Source organism: Panthera onca, chromosome C2 (assembly GCF_046562875.1).
Source record: "Panthera onca isolate mPanOnc1 chromosome C2, mPanOnc1 haplotype 2, whole genome shotgun sequence".
NCBI classification, from domain to species: Eukaryota; Metazoa; Chordata; class Mammalia; order Carnivora; family Felidae; genus Panthera; species Panthera onca.
Genome location: NC_138347.1, coordinates 11,343,618 through 11,368,586, shown reverse-complemented (window position 1 = coordinate 11,368,586; position 24,969 = coordinate 11,343,618). Strand labels below are relative to the sequence as shown.

At 44.7% G+C, this 24,969-nt stretch overlaps 1 protein-coding gene across 1 annotated transcript; it reads right to left on the bottom strand.

The window, feature by feature from the left end:
• Positions 1-1,898: 1,898 nt before the first annotated feature.
• ATP5PO (ATP synthase peripheral stalk subunit OSCP) lies at positions 1,899-12,106 on the bottom strand. The gene is made up of 7 exons (XM_060640429.2): positions 11,969-12,106; positions 10,753-10,803; positions 9,704-9,814; positions 6,917-7,046; positions 5,150-5,262; positions 2,371-2,457; positions 1,899-2,080 (listed from the first exon to the last, which is right to left on the bottom strand). The coding sequence occupies exons 1-7, from the start codon at positions 12,002-12,004 to the stop codon at positions 1,967-1,969; spliced, it is 642 nt and encodes a 213-aa protein (XP_060496412.1). The 5' UTR covers positions 12,005-12,106; the 3' UTR covers positions 1,899-1,966.
• Between the last annotated feature and the right edge of the window lie 12,863 nt (positions 12,107-24,969).

Sequence of the window (24,969 nt, the reverse complement as noted above, 5' to 3'; positions counted from 1 at the left end):
GCTAGGGCCCCTCAATCTCTCTCCTCAGGCGGTATCTCTGCTCCACCTGTATCACAGAGTTGTTATAAAGCGTCAAGATACACGAAGTGGCCTCAAAAGCAGCATCCTATTTGGGAGGGGGGTCTGTCAGGATCAGCGTATTTTACTAGGGGAGGCCTTCCTGGAGGACCAATGGAGCAGGAGTCATCCTAATGGCCTATTAGGGACCGGGAGTGCTGGACAAACTCTGAGGACAGATTTCTGCAGGCAGTACCGGAGGGACTTTGCCACGTGACCATAACGTGTCAGGTGGGTGCTGCGTTTCAGCAATCCTTGGGGTCACACGACCCAGGGAAGTGGCCGGCCACGGAGCCAGTAATCAATGTTTACTGCCACCCTTCCGCCTCTGCCTCCCCGCACTGGCTCGTGCTCTTGCTTCCCTGTTGCAGCCCCTCTGGAAGTGAGCATGATCGCTTCCGTCTACAGGGGACGAAAGCCAGGCGTGGAGGAGACGGGGCGCCCCACCCGTGGGAAGCAGCAGAGCGGGCTTGCACCCACACCCTCTGGGGGGCTCCAGGGCACATTCCTAGCCGCTAGTCTACCGTCCCAGGGTGCAGAGCAGCCGGAGTCGACATCACAAACTTCCCTGTAGATGGCGTCATGTCCCCTTACTTACGGAACTTTCCGGTGGTGTGGGCGTAGTGAGTATCGCCGTGCCTGGCCAGTACCGGGTACTCCCAAGGTTCCAGTCCGTCGGGATGTACTTCACAACCCGAAGTGCAGTGGCCACACGCAGAGCGGGAGTCTCGGAGAAATGCCTTCAGGCCACCCTCTCAGATCAGCTGATTATCAGAGAAGCGGAAGGGTTACTGCCTTTTGTCTGGGCCCAGCCTGTGGGAACGGGACTCCGCTGCCCGTCTGCCGGTTGGCCGGAAAGGTCTTGGGAGAATCAGCAGGACCAACGGGCAGTTCAGCCAGAGCGGTGCGGCCACTGCCGGCACAGCTGTCTGCGGCAGGGGGAACGTCCCAACTTCCTATCCCTGCCGAAGCTCCTGGCCAGTCCTCGGTTGTGAGGACATTCACAGGGGTCGGGACAGCTATCCTGCTGCCCTCTGCTGAGTGCGCAGCTCTGATCCAGACCTCTGCCCCCAGTGGGAGGGAGGGAACGAATCCTTGTTAGATCAATGACGTTCTTCTAGTAGATTCCAGAATGAAGACCGCTTTTTAGCCAGAATCTATCTGAGAGCCTTTATACGGAGCGTCACTGCCTTCATATTTACTAGAAGATGAAGGGCAGGACTGTTAAGACGGATCACTTTGGGTTTAAAACAAGATGCACAGGACTTAAGAACTTGTTAGAATGGTCAGATGGGACAAGCTGGCCCTGTCTGCAGTACCTTAAACACACGCACTCACCTGGCTGACGCTGGACCTCGGGGCACAGCAACAGGCGTGGGTCCACGTGCCGCGGAAGCTGTTAAGAAGCACGAAGCAGGACGGCGAGGGGCAGCTGCCAATGTCTTGACCAGCACAGGTCCTGGGGGCTGGGAGGCCCGCTTTCAGGATCTGTGACTGGACATGGGCACTGACAACTAAAACTCCAGGGCGGTAACTGGCCTGGTTGTTGGCATCAACTCCGCCCACAGGGTCAGCCCCTCCCTGGGCTCTGTGCCCAGAGGCCAAGGTCGTGAAGTAAGACACATTAAGGACTTAATGGTGCCTGCAATAAAGGCCTCAATAAATGTTAACAGTTCTTCCTAATGACACAAGCTTCCATAAATTCCTAAGAGTAATCTACACAAACTAAAATCTTCCAACCAACGGGGCTTCTAACCTTTTAGCTGGGCGGATTCTGAAAGAAAGATAGAAAATAAGGTTCTCTGTATTTCCACTTCAAAAAAGATAGTAAACAGTATATGTTCCGTTCAGGAAGCATTTTATTGTTGCTACAAGTTTAGGGATTTTCACGGACAGAAAATCAACACTTTCAGAAAATCTCCCGCATGGCCCTGCTCAGCTTCTGAATCTTGGTTTTCGCAGACATATCAGCATATTTCTCTCCAATACGGACAATCATTCCACCCATGATGGACGGATCAATCTAGGAAAGAAAATAGGTTGGAAATGTGGAAAAGCATTGACATTTCATTGATCGAACAGAAAGATGAAAAAGTACTTTGAAAAGTCTACATGCTGTACAAATGTAAGATGTTATCATTATGTCTAGAAAAAAGAAGTCAGATTGTGAATGGAATCCATAATCATTTAAATTGAGAACATAACATTTCTATTAGAAACAATTTAGTATTTGGTGAGATTTTTCAGTTTCTACAGCCACTCAACAGTGTCAAAGAACCTGAGGAAACACACCATACATAATTAAAAACCTACCTTAACCTCCAATTTCAATACTTGGCCTTTACTTAGGAAGCTCTTCAGGACTGTTTTTAATTCAGCAAGAGTGGGTTCATCTAAAGGCTAAAAAAAGGACAAAACCATCCTTTAATTAAGTAGATAAAGCAGAACAGAACTTTCCACGTAAAAGCTCAGGAAGAAAATACCCCCGGCACACATCAGCACGACAGGCCTCGTGAATTCCTGTGTGGTCTCTGGGCCCTTCCAGGAGCTGCAGCGCAAGTTACTCACAAGTTACTCCTGGTGTGCCGGGAACATGCCAATGTCCCGTCCCACAAGAACACCTCGGCGAGCTCACTGGGCGGGTCACTGATGCCCATAAATGCCACTCCCTCCCCGTCTCTGCTCCCTGGTATCAGTGGTACGACTTAGACAGGACTGAGGAAGAACCCCGCCCAATACTGAAGTTAATGATGCCTGATGACACAGGCCTCTCCCGTGCAGCCCTGTGGGCATGGCAGGAGGCCACTATGTCCTTGGATGGAAAGCTGCAATCTGACCCGGTTCTAGCATCTCTAAGACCTCTGGTTCCCAGGAGCTTCTAGAAGCATGCTGCACTCCGAGCCTCACGGGGAACGCCTGGGGGCGCATGGCTCTGCACTTGACTCTGACAGAGCCAGCACTCAGAGGTCAGCCTGTGTTCTCTCTGCCTCAACTCCTACTCCTGGTGAGGGGAGAGTGAGAAAGGCTGAAGGAGCGGCCTCTTGTCACAAATCCTCTCTCTCCACCCCCACACCTAAGGGTCCACAAGCTAGCAGATAAGGCTTTCCATCTTCGCAAAGATCTAACGCCTCTTGGGGGAGCTGGTGTGAAAGTCTACTGGTGTTTAATCAAGACATCATTCGCCAGGCCTCCAACGTTACAGAGCTCCGAAGTATGTGCACACCTCCCACTCAGAGGCTTAGCGGGTGCCAGGCACCGGTCTGTGCTGGCATGTCACACCCACCACCCCCTTTAATCGGGACAACTCTGGGCGGCCAGCGGCTCTTATTCCCATTTCCCGTAGGAGAGAACAGGTTCAGAGTGGTTAAGGTCCCAGTTGCTGCAATATTTGAAATCAATCTATTTCTACAGACTGTGCCCTTAGTCACTAATCAAGGAATAATTTTTGTTTTTGAACAGTGGAAACTTATTTACCCGGGAGTTTCAACATCAAACACTGCTGCACTAGCAACAGTTGGTTCTAAAAAACTTTTACAAAAATATGCACCCCTTAAAAAAATAATGTCCTTGGGGCGCCTGGGTGGCTCAGTCAGTTAAACGTTTGACCTCGGCTCAGGTCATGATCTCGTGGTTTGTGGGTTCGAGTCCCGCATCGGGCTCTGTGCTCACAACTCAGAGCCTGGAGCCTGCTTCGGATTCTGTGTCTTCCTCTCTCTCTGCCCCTCCCCTGCTCACGCTCGGTCTCTCTCTCAAAAATAAACATTTTAAAAAAAATTGTTTTTTTGTTTTTTTTTGAAAAATTTTTTTTTTAACTTTTATTTATTTTTGAGACAGAGAGAGACAGAGCATGAACAGGGGAGGGTCAGAGAGAGAGGGAGACACAGAATCTGAAACAGGCTCCAGGCTCTGAGCAGTCAGCACAGAGCCCGACACGGGGCTCGAACTCACATACCGCGAGATCATGACCTGAGCCGAAGTCGGACGCTTAACCGACTGAGCCACCCAGGCGCCCCCCAAAAAAATTGTTTTTAATTAAAAGTAAAAAATAAATTAAAAAATCATGTCCTTGCACTCACTGAATGACGTAATTTATACCAGTGCTCAGCCACGGGGATGGTATGACCTGCCTGGTGAAGCCTCATCTGGGCCCTGCTGTCGCCGAGAACTGGGGCAGGCCCAGTGGGCCCGGGCAGATGCCTGAGCTGTAAGGATTCGCAGTCAGTTGTGCACTTTCGTGGCACCGACCATGAACTACAAACGTGCAAATACATGATCTGGGGTAAAATGTCTCTCTGAAGCCGTGCTCTTTTGGACAGTGAGAGGATCTTTGAAATACCAGAAATATTAACCTAAATGAGGTCAGGTGCTGCGTATTCCAAGCAAATCCGCCGTCCTCTACTGATAAGTAAGCCCCTTAAGGCTGATTTCCTATGCGGCCTGAACTACAGTAGGGAGAAAATACGTACTTAGGACATCAACAAAAGGAATTCTGGGGAGGTGGCACAGCTTAAGGTACATGTACTTGTGAGAGAGAGGGCCATGTTCAAACCCTGATTCCCTATTTTGTCACTTTGGGCAAATGACTTAACTTCCCTGGGTTCACTCATCTGTAAAATAAGGATAATTCTACCTCACATACAACGCTGCCATTAAATAATACATTACGAAGTACTCGGCATATAGGTCTATTATTACAGCCACGTCAGCAACTGCACAAGGGCCTGCCCTTCCCACCCTTCCCATTCGCTGCCACCAAAGGTTAGACAGTCCAGTTTCAGGAGACTACTTACCAAGGGATTTGTGAACTAACTCCAACCTGTGAGGGAACATAAACCACTACTTCCTAACACATTTGAGTCCAGTCTCGTCCTTCCGAACAGTCAGCGGGTAGGGAGGCACTAATGGGACACACACTGGCCCCTCCACAGCGCAGGTTCATGGCAGCCCGTGTAAGAAGTGAAGCAAACCTCCTAAGTGACCAATCACCTTTCCCGATTTCTGGATTTTAGCCTGTTTTTTTTTTTCTTTTCGTTATGCTAAACGCGATGCACGGATGTCAAAGCAAATACAGCAGCAACAAGCTGTCACTTACGGATGCAGTGGTCACTGTGCAAGGAACTTCTCCACGGTGGACACTCATCATGGTCGAAAAGGCAGAAACGACTCCAGGGGTGTTGTTCAAGCGACCATTTTCAGCAAGCAAATCTGGGAAAGTGAAGGTGTCTCAGTAACATCAAAATCACTCAAAACAGGTTATTCATTAGACACTTTTCCAAAGAAGACATCCAGATGGACAACAGACACATGAAACGATGCTCAACATCACTCATCATCAGGGAAATACAAGTCGAAGCCACACTGAGATACCACCTCACGCCAGTCAGAGTGGCTAAAATGAACAAATCAGGAGACTATAGATGCTGGAGAGGATGTGGAGAAAAGGGAACCCTCTTGCACTGTTGGTGGGAATGCAAACTGGTGCAGCCGCTCTGGAAAACGGTGTGGAGGTTCCTCAAAAGATTAAAAATAGATCTACCCTATGACCCAGCAATAGCACTGCTAGGAATGTACCCAAGGGATACAGGAGTGCTGATGCCTAGGGGCGCTCGTACCCCAATGTTGACAGCAGCACTTTCAACAATAGCCAAATTAGGGAAAGAGCCTATATGTCCATCAACTGATGAGTGGATAAAGAAGATATGGTATATATATACAATGAAATACTACTTGGCAACAAGAAGGAATAAAATCCTGCCATTTGCAGCAACATGGATGGAACTGGAGGGTATTATTGCTGAGTGAGATAAGTCAGTCAGAGAAAGGTATGTTTTCACTCATATGTGGATCTTGAGAAACTTAACAGAAGACCATGGGGGAAGAGAAGGGGAAAAAAAGTTACAAATAGGGAGGGAGGCAAACCATAAGAGACTCTTAAATACAGAGAACAAACTGAAGGTTGATTGGGGGTAGGGGAGAGGGGAAAGTGGGTGATGGGCATTAAGGAGGGCACTTGTTGGGATGAGCACTGGGTGTTGTATGTAAGCCAAACTGACAACAAATTATATTTGTATGTTAGTATACTATTCTAACAAAACAAAACAAAACAAAACAAAACAAAACAAAACAAAACAAAACAAAACCAAAACCCCTAGGTTATTCACGAGGTATTATATTCACCTCAAAAGCAAACTTAGATTTGTGGCCTTAGAATGCTATATTCAATGTCCTTTAAGAATGTGAATGAAGAAGATGGTCCTTGGTATTTAAAAAGTATATTCAGTGTTTAAAAAAACCCAGCACTGACAAGCATTTAAAATAGCCGGGTGTGTGGGGAGGCCTTACAGATCTCCAAGCGATTTCCTGACCATGGCCTGCAACCTGATTTTCATATTTCAGGTTAGATTCCAATGTTTGGCTACAAATCCCCAAATTAACATATTATCTATATTCAAAGATGATGCCACGAATACATGTTCTTTGGAACATGTATTCTGGGTTGGCCATGGGACTTGAAAAGCAAGCCTAATGTACCAAACAATGCAAATGTCTTTGAGGACAGAGATACAGCCACTGGTTACACACCGTTTCCTTGCTATGAATCCTATCTGTCTTCTCCACGGGTTGAAAAGTAGTGACTGCAATTACTTCGTTACACGGTCATATCCTTTAGACAGTGCTCTTCAAACTTTAACTCACAAACAATTCACTTGGGGAGCTAGTTAAATGCAGTAGGTTGATTTATTAGGTTGGCTAAGTCCTTAGATCGCGGCCAAAAGGCAGGTAGGTGATGCTGACGTTCCTGGTCCACGGACCACACTTCCAGTGGCAAGATTTTCAGTAGAAAAGATCTAATACTTACTGATCAGGTTGCATGTGAGGGGAGAGAACCTCTCTTTTGCTGTCATGTCGTTTAGGCTTTTCACTTTCACGGAACGCTTCACATAGGGATTCATAATGGAAGCAGCCATTTTGGGTTCCTTCAAGATTTGCTGAAAGTACCAAAAAAATAATTTCTTCAACTCTTTAGTGCATGAACGATCCTCGCCGCCACAACATACTTTGTTACGAATCATGTATTTCATTAAATTAGCACTCTCAAAGCATGTATGAAGAAAAGTTTACAATCAAATAATTTTCTCTGCCTTTGAGAATACACCATACCTTGGTTTTACACAAGATACAATGGTACTTCTTGGAAAAATTTAAAGATACTTTATAAAGTTTCTTAAATTTATTTTTGCTTTTCAAGAGAGATTACAGAAAAACTAAGCAGCCGAGATTCAACGAACTGCATATGTTAATGTATTTACTATGGGTAATACTCAGCTGAAAAGGTGCTCTAACAGTAAAGGAAGTCTCCCTGTTATTCCCCTGGAGGGGGGCCTCTCTGTGTCAGAGTGATCCTGATTCTGTCCTGCCTGTTACAGAGCCCCATGAGAGAACTCTGGTGTTTCCAGAGCAGCCTGAATCAGCCTGGGAGGCAGAGTGGACGAACAGTGTGAGTGCAGCTACCAGGAGAGGGACCACGCGTCTCCATTTTGTTAATTCATAAACGTCTGTCCTCAGCGACCCAGGGTAGCTTCCGGCACCTTGCTCCCCTTAGTATCAAGCCAGGGTTCTAACAAAACAATGGCTGTTTCCATTTGGGCATCTTTCAGTTAAATACCTGTCAGCCTTTCACTCACTGCTAGCACCTTCTCCCAGGCTCTCGGCCAGAATCTGCTCTGATCCAGGCTACCTGTCATACACCACCTAATGCTAAAACTTCGACTCGACTGGCTCCATAGAAACAATTTTCCATAAAAATTGCGGACTTACGCAAATTAAAAGCTGGCATTTGGGTAATCCGGTTTTTCGTGTTTCCCATCTTTCTCTGTTGTATCATCCAACGGGCAGTTAGTGGCACCTGTGCAGCATCACTTTCCTCTCAGTGCCAAAAAATCGCTAATTTTCATTTATAAAGAGTCTTAAGGTAAGTGCCTCCTTTCTACGTCTCCACATCTTAACTGATTTCCAGGTTATAGTCAAACCCCATTCTAACACCCACAATCTAGGTCACTCCATTGTGAACACCACTGTTCGGTTTAAAATGGGCATATATGGGGTGCCTGGGTGGCTCAGTTGGTTAAGCGTCTGACTTTGGCTCAGGTCATGATCTCACGGTTTGTGGGTTCAAGCCCTGTGTCGGGCTCTGTGCTGACAGCTCGGAGCCTGGAATCTGCTTCAGATTCTCTCTCTCTCTCTGCCCTTCCCCCACTTGTGTTCTGTCCCTTTCTCCCCCTCAAAAATAAACATTAAAAAAAATTAAAAAAAAAAAAATGGGCATAAATGACAAGTAGCGGGCAATAATTATCACCTCCAAAAATGCCTGTGTGTGATCCTGTCTGCTCTTGGTACCCCTCTCCCAAGTGTCTCCAACAGTAAGGCTGTTGACTCTGTGGGTTGGTCACACCAACTCAGACAGTAAGCATCATCTGTAGAGCTAACTGGACAGAGAAAGGAATATAGAATGAACATTACTGTCTGCTAGGACAAAAATTCCAAAAAAAAAAAAAAAAAAGCTTGAGATGAAAAATGAACAGAATAAATATTATCCTATATGACTAGCCTCATCAGGGTTTTTTCTTCTGAACAGTATGATAAAAAAAATCTTCAGAAATAAGATTAAAAATATAAGAAATTCTTAAAACATAAAACTAAAAAAGTGCGAAACTTTCTCTAGAGAGTATACGCTAGACTGTGTCTCCCTCTCCCTCCCCCCCCTTTTTTTGAGTTTATTTATTTGATTTGAGAGAGAGGGAGAGAACAAGTGGAGGAGGGGCAGAGAGAGGGGGAGAGGATGTGAAGCGGGCTCTGTGCCTTCGAGCTCAGAAACGTGAGATTATGACCTGAGCTGAAGTCGGAGGCTTAACTGACTGAGCCACCCAGGCGCCCCTCCCTCTCCTCCTTTAATGCAGAGCTTATTGTCGGAGGTGACAGCTATAAAGCAAGAGAAGGGGAAGCAACAAAGTGGGCAGAAACATGTTAACTAGAAAATTCGGTGAAAATTACAACAGATTTTCCCAAGTTACACTGGTACACTTCTGTTAATGCAATTAATTCACTCTTCTTTCCAGGTTCAAAAAACAAAGTGTAAAAATAAACTGTCCCTTGTAGCTTCCCCATCTGTCAGTTCTGTACTGGAGCTCAATACACCTTTGCTGATTTTGTTGCCCAGAGTGCTCTGCTTGGTTATTTCCCTCTCACATCTTGGGGATAAAATAAAAAATTGAAAATGAGGAAAGGTTCCATAAAGAGAATTCCCAGCAAAGCAAGTTATAATACATTCTAAAGACTATTTTAGAACTGCCTGAAATACAAGCATAGATTTTCAAAGGTGACCTCTATTTCTTCTTAGCCTCAACTCTTGGTTCCTAATATTAATAATATCCTTGTTCGTATCTGCCTGTACCTATTATACAATAGGTTCAGAATAACAATACCCAGTACTATTCCTATCAACATGATTACAGAAAACAGGCTTTGTTTCTTTTTTCTTTTTGTAGTTCATTTTCACTTAGGATATACCTCATTAGAGAAACATGGCCAAATAAGGAAAAAACCTATGATGGAAACTTAGTAAGTAATAAACAGAAAAGCTACTTACTGCTACTCTCAACAATTCCTTTTCTACTTGTTCCAGCTTATTCTGTTTAGATGCAGCAGAATAAAGAGCAGTGGCATAGCGACCTTCGATACCATATATCTGAACAGGTGGCTTTAAAAAAAGGATGGGGTGGGGGAGGAAGAGAAAAGGAAAATAACTTCAGATATTATTCTGCCAATAGCAGGATTAAATACGTATATTAAAATACACTGTTTAGAGCACACAACAAGTTTAAATACCAAATATGGAATCAGAAAGCTATCCTGAATGGCAATTCTCAAACAAATCAGGGATGTTTCCTCGGCTAGGTCACTTAATCTTCCAATTTTTGAGCTTCCAATTTTTCATCTTAAAATGTGGTGCTTAGGAAATATGGTACCTAGAGTCCCTTCCAGCGGTAACTATAAATCAATTATTACATGGATTCTGAAATGAGCTTATGCTTTCTTTGAACTCAGTAACTAATCAGTTCCACATAGTGGAGATTTTAAACACCGATAGAAGACAGTTTTGCATATGTTAGAGCCAAGAAAACATTTAATGGTGACACTATAAATTTCCCCTATAGTGTCTCCCCATCAATGTTCAGTTTAATGGAGCTCTTTAGCAGCTTACTGAATGCCTGATGCTTGAATTATTTTTCACAAAAAACTGTAGGCTTTTTCCTACGCGCTGCCATCAATATATGACTACATATGCTTAGCAGTTCTGTATGGTTGCAGTGCAAGAGCTCAGGTTTGAAGAAAGATTTAGTTCCAGTCCAGCTCTGAAACCAAACTCGAGTTTTCCCAGTCTGTTTCCTCTTTCGCAAACAAAAGACCAGCTATTTCCCATCATTGTTACGGGATTTTAAGAAATTCCCACAAAGGTTAAGCACGGGCCTGTTGCACATCAGGCATTCAACTTATTCCATTCCCTATCCCCACGCACACATCACATTTTGGGACCTACAAATCATGCAGAAAGGTTTAGGTAGTACTTATACAGAAGTCCATGCCCTAACCGCGCACTTTCATTTACTTTACGATTAGTAACAAAAGTTGACATACCCTCACGAGCTTGGCAAATGGCCTGACCACAGATGTACTAAAGCATCGCACCTTTAAAACAATAATAAGACATTTTAAGTGACTAGTTTCTTAGTATCATCACGGAGATTACATGAGCTGCTCTTTATTCCCAAGGAGTAAATTTCACCACTGAGCATCATCCATAGCCGCCTGGGAAACTGCTTTCCCACCAACTTCCTAGTTTGCTAGGAACAGGCTGAGGCTAGCACACCAGTATGAGAGAGAAAACACAAGTTCTGATGAAATACATGTTCCAAGAAACCCCACATTTCTGGCATTTGTTACCACCCGTGAGGAAGGATTTTAATAAAAAGTGAGAGGATTCCAGTCATGACCTGCAAGAGATGTACCTTCTTAGAATCCAAATGCTATCGGAAAAGAAAGATTAATCCCCTTAGTACTGTAGCAGTCTGATGTGAGAACTGACCCTAGTTCTGAGAAATGGTATATCTAGTCTATCAAGGAACAGAGTTGGAACTCGTTGCTTAAAAAGCATCTGCAAGGGCACAGCTCACCTTCAAATAATTTCAGTTCTGAACTGTTCTATAACACAAGTGGTTGTAGGGATTAAAAGACCTTTTCACTTATGAAAAACTTACCTAAGCTGTAAGGTGTCATGATGTGTAAAGCATAGTGTTGCTATGTGGTATAAAGACCACAAATTTTCTTTCCAACTCCCATCTTCTGTATGACCGTGTGGGTTCGAATCTCAGCTCTACCTACCCCTTCCTGGCTGAGCAGCCAAGGACGAGTCATTTAAACTTTTCGGTCTCATTTCCTTTATAAAAATGTGAAATGTGTTTTATAAATACTCCTTAGCATTACTAGAGACCCCTGACAGGTTTGACCACAACGACAAGGTTAAATGACTTGGGGGTGGGCTGTATCCTTTCCTCGGAGTCCAGGGGAGCCTTCCCCCGCCCCTTTCCCGTGCACCTCAAACTAGCTGCTCCCGAGGCTGTGCTCGGGGACGCCAAGGTCAGGCAAGCGTCCCCCTGCACCGCCAGCCCCGCGGACGTCCAGGGAGGTAGGGCCGCCCGAGCGCTTTGCGTCGCTCCCACTCGCAGGGCCCTACAACGCTGAATGGCGGCCACGCTTCCCCAGCTGTGGTCTCGCTCTGTGGCTCTTAGGGCTCTGCTACGTGTCACTTTAGAAGGGATCCTCTCGCTAGTTTTCAGGACCTCCCTTCTCTCACCTGCCGGGAGAGCCCGGACACTGCACAGGAAGCCATCTTCTCCGGGTGGCTGTAGGTCAAAGCCGAGGCAGCGAGAGAAGCGAGAGAGACGCAAGGGCGCACGCGTGCGTCAGCGTAGCCGCTCGGGCCGCTGGGAAATGTAGGCGTAGGTCACCAGGCCGCATGCGCCGAGGTCGCGGTCAGTCTGGGAATTGTGGTCTTTAGAAGTGGTTGTTAAGGGCTGGACTTCTAGAGCTAGTGGCCTCGGACAGCACCTTAAAATAAAACGCTTGAATTACTGAATGGTCCTTACAGTTGGGTGGATTTCTTTTCCCTAGATTTTAAATTTCCTTTTAGATAAATAGGTGGCATATGTTCTATTTCACATTCATTACTAGCATCATTAGCATCGTTTACCCCTTCTTTCTACTGCAACAAAGGGTGTATCAAGTGCAGTTCCTTGCTCTGTATAAAAACAAAGGAGCCTTACAGCTCCCGCTGAGGATTCAACCTGCCCAGTGCCTGGGCCATGACTGCCTCTCTACCTCCACACCCCCTTCCCCTCATCTCACCTGAGTGCAGCACTGCCTTGGGTTTGTGAGAGCATGTGAGATTCTAGTGCCTAAATTCTTTTTTTTTTTTTTAATTTTTTTTAACGTTTATTTATTTTTGAGACAGGGAGAGACAGAGCATGAACGGGGGAGGGGCAGAGAGAGAGACACACACAGAATCTGAAACAGGCTCCAGGCTCTGAGCTGTCAGCACAGAGCCCGACGCGGGGCTCGAACTCACTGACCGCGAGATCATGACCTGAGCCGAAGTCGGATGCCCAACCGACTGAGCCACCCAGGCGCCCCACTAGTGCCTAAATTCTTGATTCCTGGGTAGAGCGGAGTGATTATCTGAGATTATCTGGGGTTTGAGCAAGTGTGACATCGAAACCGAAAACCCAACACTAGCGTTGGCCAGGTTCTCTGCATTCATAAACAAACCCGAATTCCAACCCATTTCAGCCTAAATGGAGCTTACTTTGTTTTTCTCTTCTGCACAGAAGAGAATTGGCCCGACAGAGCACGGATCAGAGTTCCCTGGTTGCAACAAAGGGGTCCTGTGGTCAACTGAAAAAAATTTTTTTTTCCTGTTCAGATTTATTATAGGAACGCAGATTAATTTGTTAATATATCCTTTTAGAGGGCGGTTTTCTCATCATTACAAAAACTTGTAAAAATGCAATGAAGTGCAAGGAAATGTAATTGCCGTCTTTTCAACCACTCAGAGTCAGCTGTTGTCAATATTTGGGTGTGTTATCTCCCAGCATTTTTTCAGTATTATAATGGATATTATAATAGTGCCTGCCTTATAGATTATTAGGAAAAAGAAAGAAATTATACGTATGTAAAGTATTTAAAACAACTGCCTGACAGAGTGGCACTCAATAATGTTAGTTCTTTATTTTGTATTGTTTTATTATATATACGGATTGACACCTCATATATTATTTAGTTTATTGCCTTTTTCCTTAATACAAGAGAAAAAAGGATACTAAATTAGATGTGGTCTGTGGTTACATGCTTAAGGTATAAGAATATTTCAAAGTTATATAATTTTCATGAGCATATTAATGGCTGCAGAATAACCCATCAAGTGGATTCTGTATCTTATTCAATGATTTTTGAACATAATTCAGATGGTTTCCAGGTGGTTTTTTTTTTTCATTTTAAACAATACTGCATCTCCTGAGCATCTTAAATGCAAACCTTTTTTTTTTTTTTTTCTTTTCATACTTAGAATAACATCCAAAGAGATTTCCAGAACTGGCACAACTTGGTGAGAGGGTATGTGCCCTTTAAAAGTTCTTGGTGCTTGAGGCCAGGCTGCTTTTCAAAAGTTTTATCCTATTTACACTTTCACTAGCAGAGCATAAAAACCCATGTTTCACTTCACTATGCAAACTATTTTCAGAGGCTGTTTTCAAATTAGCTTAATGGAAAGTGTATTCATTATGCAACAAACATAAATTTTATTGAGTACCTATTATGTGCAGGCAGCTCTTTTATGCCCTGAAGATACAGTATGTTACATGACAAAGTGCTTGCTTTTGTAGACCTTATATTCTATGCGATTTCAAACCACAAACCCATGTTTCCTAATGTGTGGGTGTTATTAGATGTAATACAAATCATAAGTTCCGGAGCCAAATGCACTAGGGAAATTCTAGACTCTATTGTGTTGATAATTATAACTAAACTGTATGATTGCATAACAGCAGGGAGATGCTCTTTATTTTCTTTGTATTTGCCTCCAACGCACTCCAGCCCCTCGGACGTGGCTATGATGGTAGTTTGGGATTATTTGAGTCTTAGGATTTATTTAATGGTTACGCATACATGGTTTCATTTTTAGGTTGGGTCTCAGGACAACTCTAAGATGTAGGTAGTCTGGTACTCTCCCACTTTATAGGTGCAGAAACTTTCTCAGACCCTGCTTAGGGAATGACAGTTCTGGGTCTCAGGATGTATTTCTGAGCATGGGGTTTTGATGACGGTGTATCCTGTTTGCATCTTGGTCACGTGGACTATCGGAGAACCACAGAAGAAGCCCTGAAGCCTGATGCCTCTGCACCTGTGCAGTCAAACCTCCCTTCTATTTGCTCTTGGATTGGTAGGCGTCTGCTGGAGTCTCGCCACAGGCAAAACACTGCAGTGACAGGCCAAGGCCCCAGATGCAAACCCTCATGAGCAATCAGCTGGCAACCGTTTCCCAGCTGTGTGGCTGCCATGCTTTGTGCTAGAATAGAAAATTCTAGAATAGAAAATTTGGAAAGAAAAAAAAATTTTTTTTTTTTTTTTTGTTCCATGGAAGGGAGAAGACTTAGCGCGATGCTTTTATAGTACCTTCCTATTGTGCAACCTTAAATTGTTTAAACATGGGTTATTTTAGGCAAAGCCAACAGAGTCAAAGAGACTTGCCCAAGGGTATAGGCCCGGGCTAAAGCGGTGGCAAAACCCAAACATCAAATCGCCACTTTTTAATTTTATGCTGACTTTCACTTCAAAATAAATCATTTTCACTGTGCTGTTTTCTCTACAAAGGCACCAGATGGTGGCATGGAACACAGCAGCATTGTGTCATGAGACCCTCAACTGCGTGTTTTAAAAAATGAAGTGACTTTCCCCTTGACCCAGAAATTCAGAAATTTGGATGAGGGGTCATGTGCAAAAAGTCCACTTTACACTTAAACAAATATTTCAAATTTTTGTTTAAATTTTAATTAGTTAACATGTCATGTAATATTACTTTCAGGAGTAGAATTTAGCGATTCATCACTTACATACAGCACCCAGTACTGACCCCAACAAGTGCCCTCTTTAATACCCATCATCCCTTTAGCCCATTCCCCCACTCCCCTCCCTCCCTTCCCCTCCAGCATCCCTCAGTTTTTTCTCTATGGTTAGGAGTCTCTTATGGTTTGCCTTCCTCTCTCTTTTTTTTCCTTTCCCCTATGTTCATCTGTTTTGTTTTACTTTAAAACAAAACAAAACAAAACAAAACAAAAGAAGGAAACAAATGTCTTAGCATAGGAAAACGGCTTTAAGAGTGGAGCATTATTGGGGGCACCTTGGTGGCTTAATTCACTGAGCATCCAGCTTCAGCTCAGGTCCGTGGGTTCAAGCCCCACGTCCGGCTCTGTGCTGACAGCTCTGGGCCTGGAGCCTGCTTTGGATTCAGTGTCTCCCTCTCTCTCTTTCCCTCCCTCGCTCATGCTCTGTCTCTCTCCATCTCTCAAAAATAAATAAACATTAAATTTTTTTTTAAATTAAAAAAGAGTGGAGCATTGTGCAGCCATCACAATGAGATTTTCAAAAAGTATTTAACAACCTAGAAAACGACTTAGTGAGGCTGAGGAAAAAAGTACAAAATACATTTTGTATTTTCTGTAATGAGCACGTGTCGCTGCCATACTCAGAAAAAAAGAAAAGAGATGCCAAGATCTTGTCACTTACCTCTGTGCCCCATAAAGGAGAGAGGCACCTATTCTAGTTTGTGATAATACTTAGCTTCTGACACGAAGGGCGATGGCTTGAAGCTGGCACGTTGCATGAAGGACCAGGCTCCAAAGTTGGCCCAGAGCACGTCCAAGGTTTCTTTCCAAGATCAGCTTCTGCATCGACTCCATCAGTCTCAGGACATGTTCTTTGGCTTCGCAGAAGACATAGGGAGGATGGTATTGGTGGGGTTTTGGGGTGATGGTGGGGGGTTCGGAGCTGGCGGGCAAGAAAGAATCCTTGAAGACGTCTTTGGTGCAAAGACGTGATTTTATTAAAGCACGGGGACCGGACTCGTGGGCAGGAAGAGCTGCCCCGAGATCGTGATGGGGAACTGATTATCTACCCTCAGGTGGGGAGGGGGTCAGGGGTAGAGTAAGTCTCTAAGGAATTTTGGAAGCAAGGTTTCCAGGACTTTGAGGGGCTAGCCGCTGTTGGGAAAACCCCATTTATTACCATTTAGTAAAACCTCAGTCATGAGACCCTTCAGATGTATATCAGGGGGCCGTAAGCTTGGAGTATGATTGCCAGCATATATCTTGGGGGAGTTGAGATGAAGTTTCCAAAGGAAGTTTTATATGTTGAAGTAGACTTACAGGATCCTGGGGGGTCTGGATAATGTGAAGCCAAAATTCTCTTTTGCCCCCAGCAAAGTGTCATCCTCGAGGCAGCTGAGCTCCTAGAGGGAGGTCACTCTGCCTGTTTCAAGGACTTGTCACTGGGCTGTATAGGCAGTAAGGGAATTTAATTTTTCATCTGCCTTAGTTTCCCCCCATCACGTGGCAAGCACTTAAACCCCTTTCCTTTGTTCTTGGGGAGCCAGGAGTGTCCGAGGACCCTCACACAGATCCCTCCTGGTGGGGGACGGTGGAGCTGTTAACCTCTACTTTGCCCCACGCTCCCTCATCAGTATCTTCGGGGCGAAGGATGCCCTGAAGGGTAAGGTTTTCCCTACACATTTTGTTACATTGAAAGGACTTGGGAAGTATTTGCATTATTCCCATATTTATTTATCTCGGAGTAATTCTCCATCAATTTTCTCTTTCTTTCTGTTCTTTTCCTCTGGGGAGTTTATTTTGAGAAGGGTGCATGGATCCCTTACAGCCGACCAGAGCCACTCACTTCCATAGGCCCACAGGCTGGCAGCCGGCTTTATAACTTCGTATGTAGTTTACCTGTCCATTTAAACGTAAGACCAGGAAAATGACCATGGCAGCTTTCTACACAGGTCTATGGCATTTCCCCATTATAGGGGGCTTTAGAGAGGTCCTAGCAATCAGCAGGGAGCCCCCAGGACTGGAACACATCAGGCTTTGAGCAAGAAAAGGTGTTGAGGAAAATGGACAATGGGATTCCAGCTACTGTGACCATATGGCTTTAAACTGTTTATCTTGAGGATTTGGTGCATCTGCTACAGAGGAAAAGAGCAAATAAAACACACACACACACACACACACACACACACACAGACACACACACAGACAGCTTGGCGGCTTTTTTGAGTCTTTGGAGAAAGCTGTGTAAGGAGGGTCTGCAGCACTGATCATCAGGATCTGAAGGCGACAGAGGGAGGTCAGGCTCTGGAGAAGCCGGTCTCCCATCCTGGGCCCGGGCCTCTCCCTTTCCCTTCCTTCTCCTCCTGGTCTGTGGGTCATGCCACCTTGAAACGGTCACCAACTCAGCATTCAAGGTCACTGCTCTGGCTTAGCCTCTTCCAGGTTGCCGAAGAACCATCCCAACACTAGGGGGAGACATCTCCTCACGTTGCAGTGCAGCCTCTGGCCTCGGAATCCATTTCTTTCTAGAGCTTTCCCTGTTCAAACCTCAGGGTCCGTGCTTAGCGGCAAGCAGGACTCTCAGAAGTATTGCGACAAACAAAGCCATCCCCGAGACATGCTCTCACGCAGGCTGCACGTGTGTCGGGGCTCAGACAGGTAGTTTCTTGCTCCCATCACACAGCCTCAGCGTGAAAGGGTCTTAGAACCCACGGAAACTCACCCTTCGAATGTTCCTTCAACTCCTCACTGGGCCCCCTCAGCCCTCACACTTCCTGCAGCAACAATCTGCTCTCGGGATACATTGGTAAACAAGAAAGCATTGAACACTGTTTACTTAAAAAAAAAAAAAAGAGTATGTACATGTGGTGCAAATAAAAATGTGAGAACAGGAGAGGCTTTGTAGGATTTTGGTGTGAAACAGGAAATTATATATGGCAAAAAAAAAAAAAAAAAAGGGAAATTATACCTTTTTTTTCTTTGCACAATTATTTAGTTGTAGTAAAAGCGAAAGTAAAAGTCAGGGCAAGGAAGGCACACAGACGGGAGGGGACATGCTCCTAGACCGTGGGATAGTGTGTGGCACAGTGGGATTCTGAAATGCCCAGGGGACAGATGTGATCTTCCTGGATCCCACAGTGGGGTGTACTGCCCAAGAAAGTGTTGATAACACTTGGGGACAGAGTAGTCATTTGTTGTTTTTATCAGTGAGGAGGCCCACAGAGAGGCTTTGAGGTTCCTGGTAAGTCAGGCTGGGGCTCTGTGTTGGGTACAAGGAAGATGGATGACACTAGTGAGCCCAGTGGCCACAGCCGATCCCGCGGAGGAGACAGGCTGGGAACTGCATCGTCCAGGTGATTTGAGAATGAAGGAAGCTTTCCCTAGCCCGGCCGCAGTTTCTGTAGCGAATGAATTAGTGTGACCTTGCAGATGTCCCCGTGACCCAGAAGTGGTGAGGGATACGGAAGATTTTCATTTGGCTAACCGAGGACTTCCCCGCGGTGGGGAGTGGAGAGGGGGCTGGTGACATATTTCTGGGGATTTTCATCCTGGGCAGAGGATCGCGAGAATGGATAAAGGGACCATCTCTTTTGAGTTTTTAGGCAGTACGGGAGTTACTAGTGGGCTGGTCTTTGGAGACTAACAACAAGACTCCAGGAAAACAGAGTAGTTCAGACCATCTATACTGTATGGCTTAACACCGGAGAGAGGACCATCCCCTAATTCATTCATTCACTCAAGCATTGTTTCGTTTCACAAACATTCCCTGTGTGCTAGAGATCGTGACAGATGCTGTAGGGAACGAGGGCAACCAAGACTGATCCTGCTCTCCAGGGACTGTTGCCAATTCCCTCTGAATCAGTTTTTAACTCTTAAAAATCACCTTTCCTTAGTTATATTCCTGAAGAAACTGGCATGGGTGTTTGTCTAAAAATCAGAAGAACTTGGGGCGCTGGGTGGCTCAGTCAGTTAAGTGTCCGATGTCGACTCAGGTCATGATCTGATGGTCCATGGGTTCGAGGCCACATCAGTCTCCATGCTGACAGCTCAGAGCCTGGAGCCTGCTTCGGATTCCGTGTTTCCCTCTCTCTCTCTCCCCCTCCCCCACTCGTGGTCTGCCTCTCTTTCTCTCTCAAAAATAAGTAAACGTTAAAAAAATAAATACAAAATCAAAAGAACTAAATTGCACATCATTTTATAAACTCTGGGCTTTCTTTAATCTTTGAGGCTTGAAATGTATAGGAGTTCCTTCTACACCCGAGCCCCAAAGAGGCCGCAAGCTCCTCCTGTCATAACTTGGCAACTAATTGAAGCAATGAAAGGGAAAGAAATGATAAAAATAAATCATTCCAGTTGGCAGAGCATCGCTGTGTGGTTCCAAGGGACTGTTCATCAGAAATGGAGTTGGTACCATCTTGGTGGCACTGGGTCACATTGGTCCCCTTGTGACAATGACAGTAGTAACTGTTCTCTCCTCTTGTGATCTATGACAGTGCTATGCACCATGGAATCAATAGAGTTTATGTAATCCAGGTCTGCTGACATTCTTGAGGCATGGAAATTTTCCTTATTTGTTTTAACTCTAAAAGTTTCCTGAGAACGTTCTAGAAGTAGACTTTTGTGAGTAGTAGCCATCAATCCTGGCTACTGATTGAAATCAATTGTGGAACTTAAAAAAATACAGATGTCCACTGAAGACATGAATTAAAATCTACAAGTACATTTTATTTTATTTTAATTTTATCTTTTAAATGCTTATTTGTTTATTTTGAGAGAGGGAGAGAGAGCAGGGGAGGGACAGAGAGGGAATGCCAAGCAGGTTCCCTGCTGTGAGCCCAGAGCCCGAATTGAGGCTCGATCTCATGAACTGTGAGTTCATGATCTGAGCCGAAATCAAGAGTCAGACACTTACCCCACTGAGCCACCTAGGTGCTCCCTCTTTTATTGTACGTTTTATTTCTTAAAAAAATTTTTTAATGCTTATTTATTTTTGAGAGACAGAGAGAGACAGAACACAAGCGGGGAAGGGGCAGAGAGAGAGGGAGACACAGAATCTGAAGCAGGCTCCAGGCTCTGGGTTGTCAGTACAGAGCCCGATGGGGGGGCTTGAACCCGTGAACTGTGAGATCATGGCCTGAGCCAAAGTCAGACACTCAACCAACTGAGCCACCCAGGCACCCTTGTACATTTTATTGTTAATCAGTTCCTGAGCTTGAATGTTCAGTGACTGGACAGGGAGGAAATAAATCATAGTATATCTGTGATGGAATACTTTGCTACCATCTAAAATTATGGTGAGGAAAAATTTCCTGAGTTGAGAAAATATTAATAATGCATTGTTGACTTAAAAAAAAATCAGGCTCAAAAGAGTGTTTTTGGGTGCACAATAGGATGATATTAAACAATCCTGTGTTTCCATGCATCATATAGAAGACCAGAAGGAGCGACACAAACATGTTGGGGGTGGTGACCTCTCGGTGGTGAGTTTTGCTTGTCTTTTCCTTTGCTTTTCTGTGTTTTCTAAGTGCCACGCATGAGGCATTTATTGCTTTTACACTGAGGAAAAATTCTCTCAATAAATGTTAATGGTTTCCCCTTCAGAAACATGATGAAGAAGGGCAAAGAAACTAGATGCATGGGACTGCTCCATCCATCCATCCATCCATCCATTTTTTTTTTGTTTATTTAATTTTTGAAAGAGAGAGAGAGAGAGAGCAGAGGAGGGGGAGAGGGAGAGGGAGAGAGAGAATCCCAAGCAGGCTCTGAGCTGTCAGCACAGAGCCGGGTGCAGGGCTCCGACAGGCATACGGTGAAATCATGACCTGAGCTGAAGTTAGACGCTTAACCGACTGAGCCACCCGGTCACCCCCATCCATTTATTTTTTCATGATTTTTATTTCGTCTTTAAGTTTTTTTCATTCGTTGTTTTCCTTACTTTTATTTCATCTTTTTTTCTATTTCTGAAGGCAAACGTGTTAAGCACCGATAGGGTTAAGCACTTGGACTGTAGAGGCAAGGCCAGTGCTGTGGTGCTTACCCTCCAGCAGGCCCAAAAGGCTGTGAGGAGCTCGTTCAAACGCAGGGTCCCTCCCTAGAGCCTTCTGGGAAAGTAGTTCTGGGTGGGGCCTGGGAATTTCCTATTTTAAACAACTTGTCTGTGTATTTCCTACTCGGGCGGTCCAGGACCAGGCTTTACGAACCTATGAGAAATGGGCACTTGGGCTTAAATAGCTTCAAGTCTAAAGCTGATGAAAAATGTTAGAATGCGGGGTGCCTAGAGGCTCAGTAGGTCGAGCCTCTGACCTCAGCTCAGGTCATGATCTCAGTTAGCGAGTTCAAGCCCCACATTCGTCTCGTCACTATCAGCGAAGAGCCTGCTTCAGATCCTCTGTCCCCCTCTCTCTCTGCCCCTCCCCTGCTCACCCGCGCTCTCTCTCAAAACTAAATAAACATTAAAAAAAAAAAAAAGACAGAGAGAGAGAAAAAAATGTCAGAATGCGAAAACCTGGTTTGTTGGTTCCGTCGGGGAATTCAACTTCATTTCCCCCAGGATGCCCCTGGACCCACGCTCCTTAGCCACACTGTCTTATTTTAGAATGCAACAGTTTAACTGGGATGACAATCAAAATATACCTGATCAGGCTGCCAGCCTCCTGGGAGGAGAGTCGATGTGGAAAACACCTTCCTTCCTTAAGGACAGTCAGAGAGCAACAGCACAAAAAGTGTTAGTAATCCTAATAGCAGAACCATGTTATAAGTGGCTAGTGCGTGGCAGAAGGCTCATCTAAGCCCATTTAATCCAAAACCCATAGGTTACCTACAGATAAAATCATCCCCGTTCTACAGAAGAGGAGACTGAGGTTTAGACAGGTTAATTAACGTGTACAAGATCACATGGCCGGTCAGTCGGCTTGTCCCCAAGAGGCCGTGGGCTCAACTACTATATTACCCAGCCCCAAACTCTACCAGTGGCCACTCCACTACCTCCTGATGTGAAGCTGCCTCCAGAGCTCAAGAATATCGACCACCCAGGCAGCTTGTGCTAGGTGGCCCCAGCTGAATGTTTCCTGGTGTGAAATTATTATTTAACTTCAACCTTCTAAAACGGTGCCCTTCATGCTTCCAGCTGGTACAAAGTTAAAAACACTTGATAAAATGCATAAAACACAGCCAGCAGCGTATTTCCAAATCACGTTGTAAGCCAGGCACCATTCGCCCAAAACACATCCTTGGGGGCAAAGTAGTTAAGAGAACTCCCGTAGAGTCTGCGGATGGGGGTGTCCGTTGAGGCAGGGAAAGCTGGGGATTCGGGGAGGCCTGGGCCCTGCAGCTGGGCCTTACGGGGACAGGGTGGGGAGGGCTTCAGCAGATGCAGGGAAATTTCCTACCTTTTCAATCTCAGTAAACTTTAGATCAAAACAAAACCTATCGTGTACCCTATCCCCAGACATGATTTTTCATTCTTTTTGGTAGTAGTATGATGTGCCATTATTATGATTTCAATGTTTTATTTTATTGAGATATAATTCACATACCATACACTTGAATTTTTTTTTTTTTTTTTTTTAATTTGAGAGAGAGAGAGAGGGTGTGAGAATCTCAAGCAGGGTCCATGCTCAGCATGGAGCACAAAGTGCTGGGATCATGATCTGAGCTGAAATCAAGAGTCCGAAGCTCAATTGACTAAGCCACCCACGTGCCCTTCCCATACCCTTTTGAAACGTTCATTTCAGTGGTTATTACATTCACGAGGTTATGCAACTCTTACCACTGTCTAATTCAAGAACATTTCATCAGGCCCACAAGAAATGCCCATTGGCAGTTACTCCCCATGCTCTCCTCCCCCCAGCAGCTGGAAACTTGTGATGATTTTTAATGGTTAGATCTTTTCTCTTTTCGATTAGATTCTAAGAGACCTTGGAACCCCTCTTCTTGGCACAAAATAAACGCGTAGTAAATGTTTTTCCTTGGTGATAAAGCCCTCAAATTCTCTCCTGTCTATTCCTTTTCTGATCAGTATGATAATTTTGAAATTATGTTAATGGACCACAAGAAGAAAACATACAGCTGAATTCTATTTTTTTCCTGTCTCTCTGCCCCCGCCCCCTTATAGGAAGGCCTGAACTCAGAGGTCTCATGTCAACGGGATAAATGTTTTATTGGCCTTATTTTTAATTCTGTTTGATTTAGGAAAGGACAAGGACATCTTGGGTCTTACACTGTAACACGAATATTGACAGGTCAGTGATATTTCATGTTTTTCCTGCTCATAAAAATACAGTGAGGAAATTAACAGCCTGGACTGTGGGAAAAGAAGAAATGCCAAAATGCTGATATGCCTGGGTCTGAACTGGTTGTTTACAGAGTGAAAAGCAGGTCACACATAGGCTGAGACGCGACTTCCGTCATGCCTGGGAATCTACAAACTCATTTCTCTCTCATTGGCAGAACATGAAAGCTAAAGATTATCCCCTAATCCTGTGGCATTTTTTAATCCATGGAATGGGCTTTGCTGCTCAAAAATTTTCACTTAAAGTCACACACTCTTTGGAGATACAATCATTTTGTTTACCCCTGGTAGTATCAGTGGAAAAAGTTGTCGGAATGAATGTCTACAATAGTTAACGTGGATGAAAATGGTTTTGCCACTGTCCGTCTCAAATTTGTCTTTCAGTTCAGATACTGGAAGTTCTTGTGAGAGCTTTTCCTTTGAAAAACAAGGGCATGACCTTTAATGTACTGGGGAAAAGTGGAGAAAACCCGGATGTCCATCACTGGGTGAACCGACCAAATGTGGTATATCCATACAACGGAATATTATTCAGCCATAAAAAGGAAGTGCTGATACATGCAACCACATGGATAGACGTTGACATCGTCTGAGTGAAAGAAGCCAGATACAAAAGGCCACAGGTTATATGACTCCATTTACATGGAATATCTGCCAAAAGGCAAATCCATAGAGACAGAAAGTAGGGTGGCGGTTGCCAAGGGCTGGGGGGGTGGGGCGGGGAGTGACTGCTAATGGGTACGGGATATCTTTTTTGGGGTAATGAAAATGTTCTGGAATTAGACAGTGGTGATGTTTGTACAACTTTGTGAATATGCTAAAAACTGCTGAATTGTGTGTGTGTGTGTGTGTGTGTATATATATATATGTATATTGTATATATGTATATATACGTATATATACATATATACAATATACATATATATATATGTATATTTACAAGTTTTTAAAAGTAGTCTCCATGCCCAATGTAGGGCTTAAACTCACAACACTGAGATCAAGCGTCACATGCTCTACCACCTGAGCCAGGCACGCGTCCCTGAATTGTATACTTTAAAAGGGTGAATTTCACAGTATGTTACGTTATACCTCATTTAAAAAAGGTGAAAAGAGGGGCGCCTGGGTGGCGCAGTCGGTTAAGCGTCCGACTTCAGCCAGGTCACGATCTCACGGTCCGTGAGTTCGAGCCCCGCGTCAGGCTCTGGGCTGATGGCTCAGAGCCTGGAGCCTGTTTCCGATTCTGTGTCTCCCTCTCTCTCTGTCCCTCCCCCGTTCATGCTCTGTCTCTCTCTGTCCCAAAAATAAATAAACGTTGAAAAAAAAAAAAATTTAAAAAAAAAAAAAAAGGTGAAAAGAAAATATTTGCTGCAAAGCCTCCCTAGGGGTTAAAAATAAGAGTAAGGGCGAGGT